Raw genomic sequence first — 13,635 nt, forward strand, 5'->3', positions numbered from 1 at the left:
CTCCCCTTTACCCTCGCATTAAATTGATACTTACAAACTACAGGTGATTTACTTGTGGTCAAGTTTTACCTCGCTCACCACACTTTTAGTTTCTCTCCCTCTATAGTCCATTTAAGAGGTTCAGTAGAAATGCATCTCTGGATTTTTGATGGATACTGTTACAAATGATTGTGAAACGATAACTTTTATCTTTTAACCGCTGAAGAATTTGTGTAACCCGTCTTGACTCTGCTGAGGTCTTGATGATTGAGACCACTGTTCTGATTTGAGAACATTAAGAACATTTCCCTGCTTTCAAATTAAAAATAAGTTTGTGATTTCTAGATATGGTTATAGGTATGAATTCGAGGAGCTTTTTACTGCCATAATTATCAGATACTTTGTTATTAAAGAATGGAATGTTTATTGCCTTAGTTTACATGAAACCAAGCTCAATAATTGATTGGAAAAAGAGTTAGGCTCCTTTTTACAAGGAGCTTTGGGTCCATTTATTTGTTCTTTATTTGGGATCAGCCTTGTAAATTAGATGTTAAAAATCTGTGACTCATCACAACTGCTCAGCCTTTTACAAAAATAAATCAGGCATCTTTGATAAACATTAATTTGGCTTTATCCATTCATGGCATGGGTTGATAACAGTACACTTAATATTCCATTAGCTGGGAGAAATTAATTCTCAGTAGTTATTTATAAATTTGGACATACTATATGGTAACAGATCCTTTGGCCCACAAGCCTATTTGCCCAATTAACCTATAACCCTCATTTTTAAGGGTGGGAGGAAATTTGCGCAGACATGAGGCGAACGTACAAATTCCTTACAGTCAGCGCCGGATTCACACTCTGGTTTCTGGTGCTGTAACAACATTGCAGATTGGAAGAAGAACACCTTGTCTTCTGTCTGGGCACTCTCCAACCAGATGGCATTAATAATGACTTCAGTGCTTTCTGCTGAACTTGTTTGCCTTTTCGCCTCCCTCCCCCTCTATTGTCTTTCAGTTCTCCCCTCCCAGCCATCCCTTCTCCCCCTCATTGCTGCTGTCCCCTCCCTCCCCTCATCCACCTATTATCTCCTTCCTTTGCCACCCCGCCCTCTACCCTTCTGATCTGCCTGCTGGCATTTTCTCATACCTTAATGAAGGGCTCAGGCCCGAAATGTATTTCTACCTTTGCTGCATACAGGACACTGTTGGACCTGATGAGCTTCTCCAGCATTTTGTGTTTTTAAAATCATATTGAGCTGTTGGCTTCATCTAAATATTTTCTTAACTTGAGGTCTGATTGCACACATTAATTTTATTTACTTTGCCCAGACTTTTGCTTTTAGTAGACCCATGATTATGGTCTTGTGAAGTAGAATCATGGTAGTTTTAAATGGATGGTCAGTGAGCCATAACCAGGAAAGCAATATTGTTTATTTATTCACCATACTAAGCTGCTGGGCAGGCAGGCATTTACTATTCTTCTGCAGTTGTATTAAGAATGACTGTAGCCAGAATTCTGTAGAATTCACTCAGTTTGGCATCTGTCCTTTAAGCCCCTTGTAATAAAGAAGCCCAGTCGATATTGGTAAAATTGGAAAAACTCAGACCATCCCTTCATTAGTTGGGGGATTGAATTTGAGTCAAGAGGTCATGTTGCAGCTCTACAAATCTCGGAACCAAACCCCATCGTAAGTCAGGGTTTACCTGTATTCACTGGTTGCTTGTTGGCTCTTTGTAACTGTGCCAAATGGATGGTAGTTCTTGCTTGTCAATTAGGAGCACGAGATTGAGGAGTGGAGTGTTTTTTCTTTATTCTCCTTCGATATGATGCTCTTTATTGACATTATGCTGGTATACCAGCCAATGAATCATATTAGCATTGACCAGAATACAAAATACAACACAAAGAAGGCTTGCCAGCGGCTATACTTTGAGGAGATTCGATATGTCATAGAAGACTCAAACTTCTACAAGTGAACCGTGGAGAGCATTCTGGTTGGTTGCATCATTGCCTGGTATGGAGGCGCCAGCTCTCAAGACGAGAATAAACTCTCGGGTTGTTAACTCAGCCTGCCACATCACAGGCACCAAACTTCATCGAGGATATCTAAATGAGGCGGTGTCTTAAAAAAGCAGCCGTTATGCTCAGACCCCCACCACCTAAGCCACACCTTCTTCACTCTGCTACCATCGGTTGGGGGGTGGGGAGGAGTATAGGAGCCTAAAAAGCACTCAACCGCAGAGGGACAGCTTCTTCTCTGCTGCCATCAGATTCCTGAATGAACCAAAGACGCTGCACTTTTCATGCACTATTTTTATTTTTTAATAAAGTTGAAAGATAGTTACATTATGAATGCTTGCACTATGTGGCCACATAACACCAAATTTCATGACTTGTTTATGACAATAAATTCTGATCCAAGTATCACCCCATGCCTGAAAATTCTCCTTTTTACATTTGTCTTTGATCTTTCTGATATATTTGTCCACTCATCTTGTTGATCCTTTGCCTGAGGAATACGCCAGGTTATGAGATTACTGGTTTTAAACTGCCAAATTTATGAAGTTTATTCCATTCAGCATACTTGTACAGTCAAGCAAGGTGATGGAGGGCATTTTTCCAATGGTTGAACTTTATCCCCATATGTTGATTATGTGAGGTAAAAAGAAAACGAGGCTTTTGTTTAATTGGGCTGTGGTTCTCAGAGGGGTCCATTGGGCTCCTGTAGAGAATGGCTGCTTTTGGTCAGTGGTGGTGCTACTAAATTAAATTAAATTATTCTGTGTACTTGCTACTTGTAATACTCTTGAGTTGACCAATTATAATGGGTTTTCTAGATGTATTTACTAATTCAATATTGTGGGTTGATCTGGATTACTTCTCATTTCCAAGAAAACTGAGGAAACATTGCCTGGAAAATATGCAGAAGTATTGTCGTGTTCTTAACTGTTACGACCCTCTGAACTAAGTTGTCATTGATTTGTTGTGATCATTAAATGAAGATTTAACATTTGGTTTTCATACTATATCCCAATAGCAATGATGTATTTAATGGAGTAAAATGTCCCAAGGTGCTTCACAGGATTGTTTTTATGTACAGTGAGACAAACAAAGTGGTGATAGGGCAGGTAAAGAAGTCTTGTGAAAATACATAAAAATTTGTTAATTTTAAGAGGGGAAAAAAGCATCCAGAGGTTCTGGGAGAAATTATAGAGTTTTAAAAACAGTGCAGCTCAAAATGTATCCAATGAAAGAATGATTTAAAGAGTGGAGTGACTGCTTACCTCTTGGATCTTGAGTCCCATAAGTGCCATCTCATTGCATTCTCTGACACTTTGGCACTTGATTGCCTCAAGTTAGGTGCAACAGTCATGGCAATTCCCTATCCAATGAATGACAGTTTTATCCTATAACATACTTTAAATTTTTATTTAAATTCTCCTTTCTCATTTATAACCAGAATCTATGTATTCCAATTCTTTCCAGATATCCAAATCAATGCATCCTGTCCTGGATCCATTTGCACATGCACTAATCTGCTGTTCTGAATGCAAGCTTGATTTATTTCTAACCACTTTATGCCATCTCAATTTTCTGCTATCAACATCACTGACCTGCTGTAGTGGAGAGACCCGCTCCTAATTCATAAACCTGAATGTACTTATTCCCTAGCTCATTTGTAAAACCTATTTCAGTTTTGGCCCTCCAGTTACAGATAATTTTTTATCAATCTGCACCTCTGTTTGCTGCCTTGATCATGGTGAAAACTGTTATTTTCTTTCTCAGTTGCTTCCACAGCACAGAAACAGGCCTTTGGTTTGCCAGATCTATGCTGACCTTCAGATGCCCATTTGTGCCAATCCTATACAAATTTAATTTTATTCTCCCTGCATTCCCTTCAACGAGCCCACCTACACAAAAGGAGTAATTTATGGTAGCTGATTAAGATGAACATTTTTGACATGGGAGGAAGCCCATGAGGTTGTGGGGAAAGGGCAAACTCTAAAAGTATTGGAAGTCACGATTGAACCTGCATCGTGAGGCAGCAGTTCTGCCAGTGCACCACCAGATGCCCTCTGGCATAAACACGTCCCCATCTCTTTGAGAGGCCATGAGGCATAGATTGAACACGCAACTGCTTTTGCTATTCACCAACAGATCTAACTGGCCCACGGAAAGTACTTCGGGAATCTGCTTTCATCTGCCAAAATTCTTCTTGTTTCAGGATTATCCAGGAATTTGTATACACTTTACCCTCAAACCCTTATTTCTGGTACTTTCAAAAATGAGAGCAAGTAGCTTTTGACTTTGGCTACAAGAAATGAGACCATCCTAATAGTACAACTGCTTCCCTTTCCTTAAGAGTCCAGCACCAAGCTTTCCCCTGACACTACTGCCACAAACTTCCCTGGTCTCTTGATTTTATTCCGATTAAGAATTAATGACCATCCAATGTTTCTGCCTCCTCTATTTGATGTAGTTAATAAATATAAATCTGTCCTGAATTTATTTTTTAAATGCCCTCCTTTGCAAAGTGCCAACCTATCTCCACACTTTCTTTTCTTGACCTCACATATTTTCTGAATTCTGCATTCCAATATCTACCACTCACAATACTGACCTTGCTTTTGTGTCCACATTGACCTTTTTCTGCTACTGGAATACAGATAAAATAAATGATCTTAACCATGATTAGTTTGCAGATTTTGAGGTTGTTGACCACAATATACCTCACCACTGCCATCTAGCTGGGTGAGACTGTACTTTTTCCTTTCTCTGGTATTCATGTGTTGTGAGAGAACCCTGGGGATATCTCTGCCCAACTCCCACTGTATTACATCTGGCGCCCCCCCCACTGACCTATAATCTATCCTTCACACCTCCCATTTCCCATCCAAATGTTTCTTGTTAACAGCATCTTCGGAAAACATTTCAGTTTCTGTATGCATCGTGGCTTTTAGTACTACCTCGACACACCTTTTGCTGTGAAGTGTCACAACGTTGTTCAAATATGTTTAATACAAAATTAGATGAGCAGAATTTTTCAGTCATGGAATTGTGACAAAGACAAGCCCATTCTTATTATTTGTAGCTTGGTTCCAGTTTATTGCATCTGTTTCTGCTGGAAATAATGTTTGCATTGTAAATAGTCATCGCACTTTATGATTATAGCATGAAATGAGGCCATTTAGCCCTTCATTTTCCAAAGGACCATATAAAGGGAATTCAGTTGGTCTCTCTCCAAGAGCCCTGAGAATACTTTCCTTTCAGATTCTTGTCCAGCTTTCTTAATCAAATTTGCCTCTATCCCACATCCTAATCACTTGCTAAGAAAGGGGTTTACCTCAACACTTTCTTGTCTTTTGACAAACTCACTGTCATTCTTTATCTCTACTTCTTGATCACTGCCAATATGACAGGTATCCTTCTGCTGTCGACCTTCCTGATATAAAAACTCTTTCAAATCTCCTCCTCCTCTCTGGTGCAATCCCAACTTTCCTAAGTAATCAAAATCCATCATCTCTGGGATCATTTTAATTAATCCAGTTTGATTGCTCCATATACCCTTTGCATCTTTCAAAAGTGGGGGGGAAGGGGGGTGGGAATGAGAACTAGACACAATACTTATTGCTGAAGCAGGCCTTAATCAAGGTTTATTATTGCTTTTGGTCTTGTACTCTGACTATTTCAGTTCTTGTATTTGATAAGAATTCAGATTATTAATACCCCTTTTATTCTTCTTAACAAAAAAGTGATTCCTAATTTTTTAAGCATTAAATTTCATCTGGTATCCATACAGCAATTCCACCTGCCTGTTTGTACCTTTGCTATTGCTTCCCAGGGTTGGTGCGAGAACACAGCCTTGCTTCATGCCATTGTTAATGGAGAAGGGTTCAGAGAGCTCATTGCTGTATCTGACCTGACCTTGTTGGTTTTCGTGCAGTTGGATAATCATGTTGAGGAACTTTGGGGGACATCCGATGCGCTCTAGTATTTGCCAAAGCCCTTTCCTGCTCACGGTGTCGAAGGCTTTGGTGAGGTCAACAAAGGTGATGTAGAGTCCTTAGTTTTGTTCTCTGCACTTTTCTTGGAGCTGTCTGAGGGCAAAGACCATGTCAGTAGTTCCTCTGTTTGCGCGAAAGCCACACTGTGATTCTGGGAGAATATTCTCGGCGACACTAGGTATTATTCTATTTAGGAGAATCCTAGCGAAGATTTTGCCTGCAATGGAGAGCAGCGTGATTCCCCTGTAGTTTGAGCAGTCTGATTTCTCACCTTTGTTTTTGTACAGGGTGATGATGGTGGCATCACGAAGGTCCTGAGGCAGTTTTCCTTGGTCCCAATAAAGCTTGAAAAACTCATGCAGTTTGACATGCAGAGTTTTGCCGCCAGCCTTCCAGACCTCTGGGGGGATTCCATCCATACCTGCTGCTTTGCCACTTTTCAGTTGTTCGATTGCCTTATATGTCTCATCCTGGGTGAGGACCTCATCCAGCTCTAGCCTTAGGGGCTGTTGAGGGAGCTGGAGCAGGGTGGAATCTTGGACTGAGCGGTTGGCACTGAAAAGAGATTGGAAGTGTTCTGACCATCGGTTGAGTATGGAGATCTTGTCGCTGAGGAGGACTTTGCCGTCTGAGCTGCGCAGCAGGCTTTGGACTTGGGGTGAGGGGCCGTACACAGCCTTTAGAGCCTCGTAGAAACCCCTGAAGTCGCCAATGTCCGCGCTGAGCAGGGTTCGCTTGGCGAGGCTAGTCCACCACTCATTTTGGATCTCCCGGAGTTTGCGCTGAAGATGGCTGCATGCCAAAATGTTTGGCCTGGAAGTCAGCCTGAAGAAAACTGAGGTCCTCCATCAACCAGCTCCCCACCATGACTACCAGCCCCCCCACATCTCCATCGGGCACACAAAACTCAAAACGGTCAACCAGTTTACCCATCTCGGCTGCACCATTTCATCAGATGCAAGGATCGACAACGAGATAGACAACAGACTCGCCAAGGCAAATAGCGCCTTTGGAAGACTACACAAAAGAGTCTGGGAAAACAACCAACTGAAAAACCTCACAAAGATAAGCGTATACAGAGCCGTTGTCATACCCACACTCCTGTTCGGCTCCGAATCATGGGTCCTCTACCGGCATCACCTACGGCTCCTAGAACGCTTCCACCAACGTTGTCTCCGCTCTATCCTCAACATTCATTGGAGCGCTTTCATCCCTAACGTCGAAGTACTCGAGATGGCAGAGGTCGACAGCATCGAGTCCACGCTGCTGAAGATCCAGCTGCGCTGGGTGGGTCACGTCTCCAGAATGGAGGACCATCGCCTTCCCAAGATCGTGTTATATGGCGAGCTCTCCACTGGCCACCGTGACAGAGGTGCACCAAAGAAAAGGTACAAGGACTGCGTAAAGAAATCTCTTGGTGCCTGCCACATTGACCACCGCCAGTGGGCTGATATCGCCTCAAACCGTGCATCTTGGCGCCTCACAGTTTGGCGGGCAGCAACCTCCTTTGAAGAAGACCGCAGAGCCCACCTCACTGACAAAAGGCAAAGGAGGAAAAACCCAACACCCAACCCCAACCAACCAATTTTCCCCTGCAACCGCTGCAACCGTGTCTGCCTGTCCCGCATCGGACTTGTCAGCCACAAACGAGCCTGCAGCTGATGTGGACATTTACCCCCTCCATAAATCTTCATCCGCGAAGCCAAGCCAAAGAAGAATTGCTTCCCATGAGCATCTGTAAATATAGTAGTGGCGTCCTGCTTTCAGAGAATCATAAATGTGTCTACAGTTGTATAGATACACCCTTGTCAAACTTAAGATATTTTGAAAGTTACGATGATTAGAATCCATTTAGAATAAAGGCAAGTCCGGGTCTACCTGTATCAACGCGGTTGCTTTTCCTTCTGTAGTGACGTCAAGGAAATGTGCGTTGATGGATGATCGTCCAACGCCATTTTTAAATGCAGATTGCTGTTCCTGCGGAGGAAGAGAGTGAGAGCGCTTGCAGATTGAGATCACTGGGGAGGGAGAAAACTAGAACACCCAGGGTGCGCACTTCCAGATGTAGGTTGCGAGGTGACACTACTGCCCCTAGTTAGCAGCACCGTAAGAGATGAGTGCGGGAGAGGGGGTTGCAATTGTTTCTACACTTGCATCAAGATTGGGTCTATTTGTGTAAGCTCCTGTTATTTCCACTGCTTACAGATAGACCCTGACTTACGATGCAAGTTCTGGAACCAAACCCCATCATCGTAAGTCAGGGTTTACCTGTATTCAACTGGTTGCTTGTTGGCTCTTTGTAACTGTGCCAAATGGATGCTAGTTCTTGCTTGTCAATTAGGAGCACGAGATTGAGGAGTGGAGTGTTTTTTCTTTATTCTCCTTCGATATTGATGCTCTTTATTGACATTATGCTGGTATACCAGCCAATGAATCATATTGGCATCGACCAGAATATAAAATACAACAAACACATGCAACAAAAAAAAACACAACATATGTTATAAGACCGCAATATTCTAAAATAAATTGTTTTTAAAAAAATTACTGAATCTGAAATACAAGTGCAGCACCGCTCAACGCTGTGAATTATCACAAGTTCGTGATAAAAGCTCTTTTTAAATCTGGTAGTTCTCGAACGAAGGCTCCTATAAGCGTCTGCCCAATGGTAGGAGAGTAAATAGTTCATGGTTAGGGTGTGTTGCGTCTTTAATGATATTCCTTGCCCTGTCCAAACATCGTCTCCTATAGTTAGATTTGAAGGTAGGCAATTGCATTCTAACAATCCATTGGGCAGTTTTCACTACCTGCTGGAGTGCCTTCCTGTCTTGTGCAGAACAATTCCTGCACCACGCTGAAATAGTGTATGTCAGCACACTCTCAACAGTACATCTATAGAAATCCAATAGTGTTCTAGGGTGGAGGTGTAACTCCTCATACATCTCAAAAAAAAACATTGCTGTGCCTTTTTGTTCAACATTGATGAATTCAAAGGCCATGTGAGATCAATAGAGATAACCATTCTATTGATGTAAATTGGGATATGGGTGCGACTTCCCGCCTGTCTAAAATCCACAATGATCTCTTTTGTCTTTTGGATGTTGAGTAACAAATTGTTCTCAGCACACCACAAGGCTAGATGCTGAACCTCACCCCTATAGGCCATTTCATTGTCCCCTGTGATCAGATCCTGTGATCACTGTGGTGTCATCTGTGAACTTATAATTAAGTTTGAATTGTACATAGGAATGCAATCAGAGGTAAAGGTGGAATACAAAAGGGGGCTCAGCATGCAACCTTGGGGCATTCACAGTGATGCTAGAGGAGAGAATATTGCCCAACCTAACAGTAAGGAAGTCCAGAATCCAATTACAAAAGGATGAGCTGATACCATTCGAACAAAGTTTGGTTATCAGCTTTGATAGTACAACAGTGTTGAAAGCCAAGGTATAATCAATAAATAATACATAGAGTTCAGACACTCTAGGAGAGTCATGGTAGTCTGTAGCACTGTTGAAATGGCATCCTCTGTCGACCTATTAGCATGGTAGGGAAATTAATCTTGATCCATAGTGATAGGCAACAAAATTTCAGATGAGATAAAACCAATGGCTCAAAACATTTCAGGATGATAGAGTAAGTACAACTGAGTAAGTACAAGTACAGTTGAGCGCTTTGGGACAGGCACAATCGTAGACGCTTTAAAACTTATTGGGACAACAACCTTGGCCAAGGACAGATTAAAAATAAATGTCTGTAAAAACCTCTACTAACTGATCTGCACAAGCTCTAAGCTCTCGACCACGGCCATCTGGTCTGACTGTACATTCACCCTACTAAGGATGGCCCTTGAGAGAGGCACTTCATTCAATGAAGGATTCACCTTGAAAGGGAAGCCCTAATTTTCTTGATCAAAACAAGCATAGAAATAATTAAGCTGTTCAAAGAATTTTAAGGGGTCACAGCTAGAAACTGATGCTGTACCCAATGATTTATAATCTGTGATAACCTGTATACCTTGCCAAATGCGCTGAGTCCGAAGATGCAAAGTGCTCCTCAATCTTCTGTTAAGCCTGAGAGATTCCCCTCTTTAAGTTGGGCCTGGCCAAATGATACATCTCTTGGTTTCCAGCTCTAAAGGTTGAGTCTGTCTCTAATCAAGCGACAGACTTCACTGTTCATCCACGGTTTCTGGTTCGCAAATATTTTAATTTTCTTCTGTGATGTAACTCTATCCACCCACCTATTTATAGATTTAATAACAAAGTTGGTATATACCATCAATATCGATCTGAGAATCGACTGTGGCATGTTCAGCCAACACACTCCAGTCTGTATTTTGAAAATGCTGCTGAAGAACAAATCATCCCCCTCCCACCAGATCTTAACAAGGTGCAGTCATTTGATCAGAGTTTCCCTGATGTTGACCTTAGCCAATGTTGACCTTTGCTAGCATGTCCAACAAGCAACCACTGGATATTTAGCAATGACTTTAAGCATCTCATGAGTTTAAGACCATAAATGGAAACAAATTAAGTTATTTTAAAATGTATTATGGGAGGCTTGATTTAGTTTCTTTTTGAATATTGAAGCAGACCTCTGACAGAAGCTTGCATTGGAAAAGAATATCTAGTATTAGCCTTGCTATGTAACAAGTATGGCCTGTCATAAAATTTGAACACCAAAACCCTTTGATCCTTTCTCTCGTCATTAAAAGGATTGCTAGTGGAATCCCAATACAACAAGCGCATTTGTAAAATGAGCTGAGAAACTTGTGTTTTAAACAAAATAGTCCTGAAATGTGTTCAATTCCATATTGTGGACATCAGGTCTTGATGGTTTGCCAGGGAAGAAAACATAATGAATAGTTGTGCATTGCCTAGTGCTCATTTCATCTTGTTCCATCAACTTCGCTGTCTAATCAACCAGGTTAGTCTACCTTCTTGGTGTTGTAGACAGAAATGGTTTTCGACAGGCTTCGTGTTGCTCAGTGGGCCAGCTGTATCTTATCATTTCAGGAGAAGTTGGATTACTGCCTCCCTCTGACACCGAAGACGAGAGATTCCTTGCTTTAAAAACAAAAATGGTGGCACTCCATTGTTGTCTTAAATATCAATGACTTTAAAAACCAAAATGGTGGCACTCCATTGTTGTCTTAAATATCAGTGACTTTAAAAACAAAAATGGTGGCACTCCATTGTTGTCTTAAATATCAGTGACTTTAAAAACCAAAATGGTGGCACTCCATTGTTGTCTTAAATATCAGTGACTTTAAAAACAAAAATGGTGGCACTCCATTGTTGTCTTAAATATCAGTGACTTTAAAAACCAAAATGGTGGCACTCCATTGTTGTTTTAAATATCAGTGACTTTAAAAACAAAAATGGTGGCACTCCATTGTTGTCTTAAATATCAGTGACTTTAAAAACCAAAATGGTGGCACTCCATTGTTGTCTTAAATATCAGTGACTTTAAAAACCAAAATGGTGGCACTCCATTGTTGTCTTAAATATCAGTGACTCTACTGGTCCAGCCCTTCCAATTTAAAGTGGTGGTAAATGAAGAGTAAATGAAAATAAAAATACACAGGTTTGAAATCTGAAACAATAACAGAAAACAAAGGGTTGCGGTCCCTAATATTTTCAGTTTCCAGCGATTTGTGTTTTGACCAGTACCTCACCACCAGGACCATTGAACACAGCCATCTCCCAATTATCCAAGAGAGTTGCCATCTTGACTTGGATCAGTATTGTTATTACTTCACTGTTTCTTTGTTAAGATCCTCATCATGGTGGCAACCCTTTATCTTACTGTAGATGGCGATGGGCAGAAAGTTCTACCTTTGGGGCCAACGTGCCTTGCATGAATAAACAAATGATGAGAATTCCAAATAAAGCCATGGGGATTTTGTGTTTAGGGAAGCAATATGCAAATTAGCAGCTGAGTTTTGTATATCAGTGACTGCTGTTCATTGTCTTTGAAGTACTTTGTTTAATGCTGAGACCATGCTCCATTTGAATGAAGATTAAATTGAGTATAGGAGTTGAGTACATAGTAAATGAATGTGAGAAGCTTTGATTTTAAATAAAATCTAATTTTACCATTGTTTTCTTGCTTTGTTTTCCCCATCTGCTCAGCATCTAAACCCATACCTACTTGTCTTCAATTAAGCTTATTTAAAGCTTGGTATGTTTTTATAATGATACAACTAGTTTTTCACTTCAATCAATGGTGGCTCTCTTTTGAAAATATGGAGCCCATACTTATAATCTGTTGTCATGAAAATTTGAAGGATTCTCAGAAAGCTCCAATGTTATGTGTAATGAGGTGTTGTTTTCCTTTTTTTGGTATTCTTCTTATTTTCTTTTTCTTTTGTTATGTCGGGGAGGGAGGGATGGTGGGATGTTACTTTATACATGTATACCACATTTGTATTTTTTAATATCAATTAATTGTAGATGTGGTTTTAAAATTTTTAAATAAAATATTTTTTTAAAAAGGTGGCTCTCATGGGAGAATCCCCATTTCACCTCGTTTCCCTGCACCGTTGTAACTTTTTTCCGACGCATCCCTTGACTCCTCAGAAATGGAAGCACCAAAAGGAATCCCATGCAATTGCAAAGAAAACATTCCCACTTTATACAAATAGCACTCAAGTATAGGATCGAACTGAGGTTGTTGGCTGAGAGACAGCATGCTACCCACAATTTTAAAATTTGTATTTATTTGAAAATGCTGGAAGTGGGTACATGGTGTGAATATCAGGAAAAATAATTTGCTTATTTTTATCCTTTTGCATACAGAAATTGCAAAGCAATCTCAGGAAAGGGACAACCTTGGAATGCTGGTCTGGTCGCCTAATCAGAATGTCTCTGAGTCAAAATGTAAGTTTGCTTTTCAATTTGTACTTCAAATCTTAATTTTCATTTCAAAAACTGTTATTTTCCCCGTTTTCCATGAATCGGTTTCAGATGTTTCAATTCCAGTTTCTAATTGAGAATTTATTTTGAACAGAGCAATGTTACTGCAGTCTAAATGTATGGGGTTCTTCTTTGAATTTGTGCTTGCCGAGATGCAATTAAAGTAAATGCTGGTTTGGCTGCACAATTTTAGGTAAAGCTATGGAAATTTTTTTTTTTACATAGCAAAAGCAACAGTCTGTGCCTGTGAATATTTTATTTAATGTTCATCTCAAGACTGAACTTCAAACTGGTGTTTGCATGTACACATGAAAGTACGTTTGTCTCTGACGTTCCTTGTAAAAGCACAAAAATACAGATGCTTATTAAATGTGGAGCCATCAGGCATTTCAAACAAAACAGTCCTGAAATGCGCATACTTCTATATTATTTACCTATCTTATCAGTTCTTATGGGTCTGCCAGGGAAGAAAACAACAAATAGTTGTGCATCACCTGGTGCTCATTTCATCTTGTACCACCAATTTTACTATCTAGTCAACCAGGTTAGTCTACTTTTTTTTTGTATTATAGGCCGAAATTGTTTTCAAAAGGAACTGTAATTTCGATTTGCAATTGTAAGACTTTTTCTGATTTGAGTGTCAGCAGTTGCAAGGCGTGCCCCTTTAGCATGCGTATTACAGTCCCACTAGTTCATGAATGCCAGAAGCTAGAGCTAGATGAGGT

At 40.6% G+C, this 13,635-nt stretch overlaps 1 protein-coding gene across 4 annotated transcripts in view; it reads left to right on the forward strand.

The window, feature by feature from the left end:
* Positions 1-13,635, forward strand: part of rcor1 (REST corepressor 1) — a 90,559-nt gene that overhangs the window by 13,240 nt on the left and 63,684 nt on the right. For all 4 annotated transcript variants that reach the window (XM_069916458.1, XM_069916459.1, XM_069916460.1 and 1 more), the window contains one exon: positions 12,794-12,874. In XM_069916458.1, coding sequence (XP_069772559.1) covers positions 12,794-12,874 — 81 coding nt within the window. The remainder of the gene's footprint in view (positions 1-12,793; positions 12,875-13,635) is intronic.

This window comes from Narcine bancroftii, chromosome 2 (assembly GCF_036971445.1).
Source record: "Narcine bancroftii isolate sNarBan1 chromosome 2, sNarBan1.hap1, whole genome shotgun sequence".
Lineage (NCBI taxonomy): Eukaryota > Metazoa > Chordata > Chondrichthyes > Torpediniformes > Narcinidae > Narcine > Narcine bancroftii.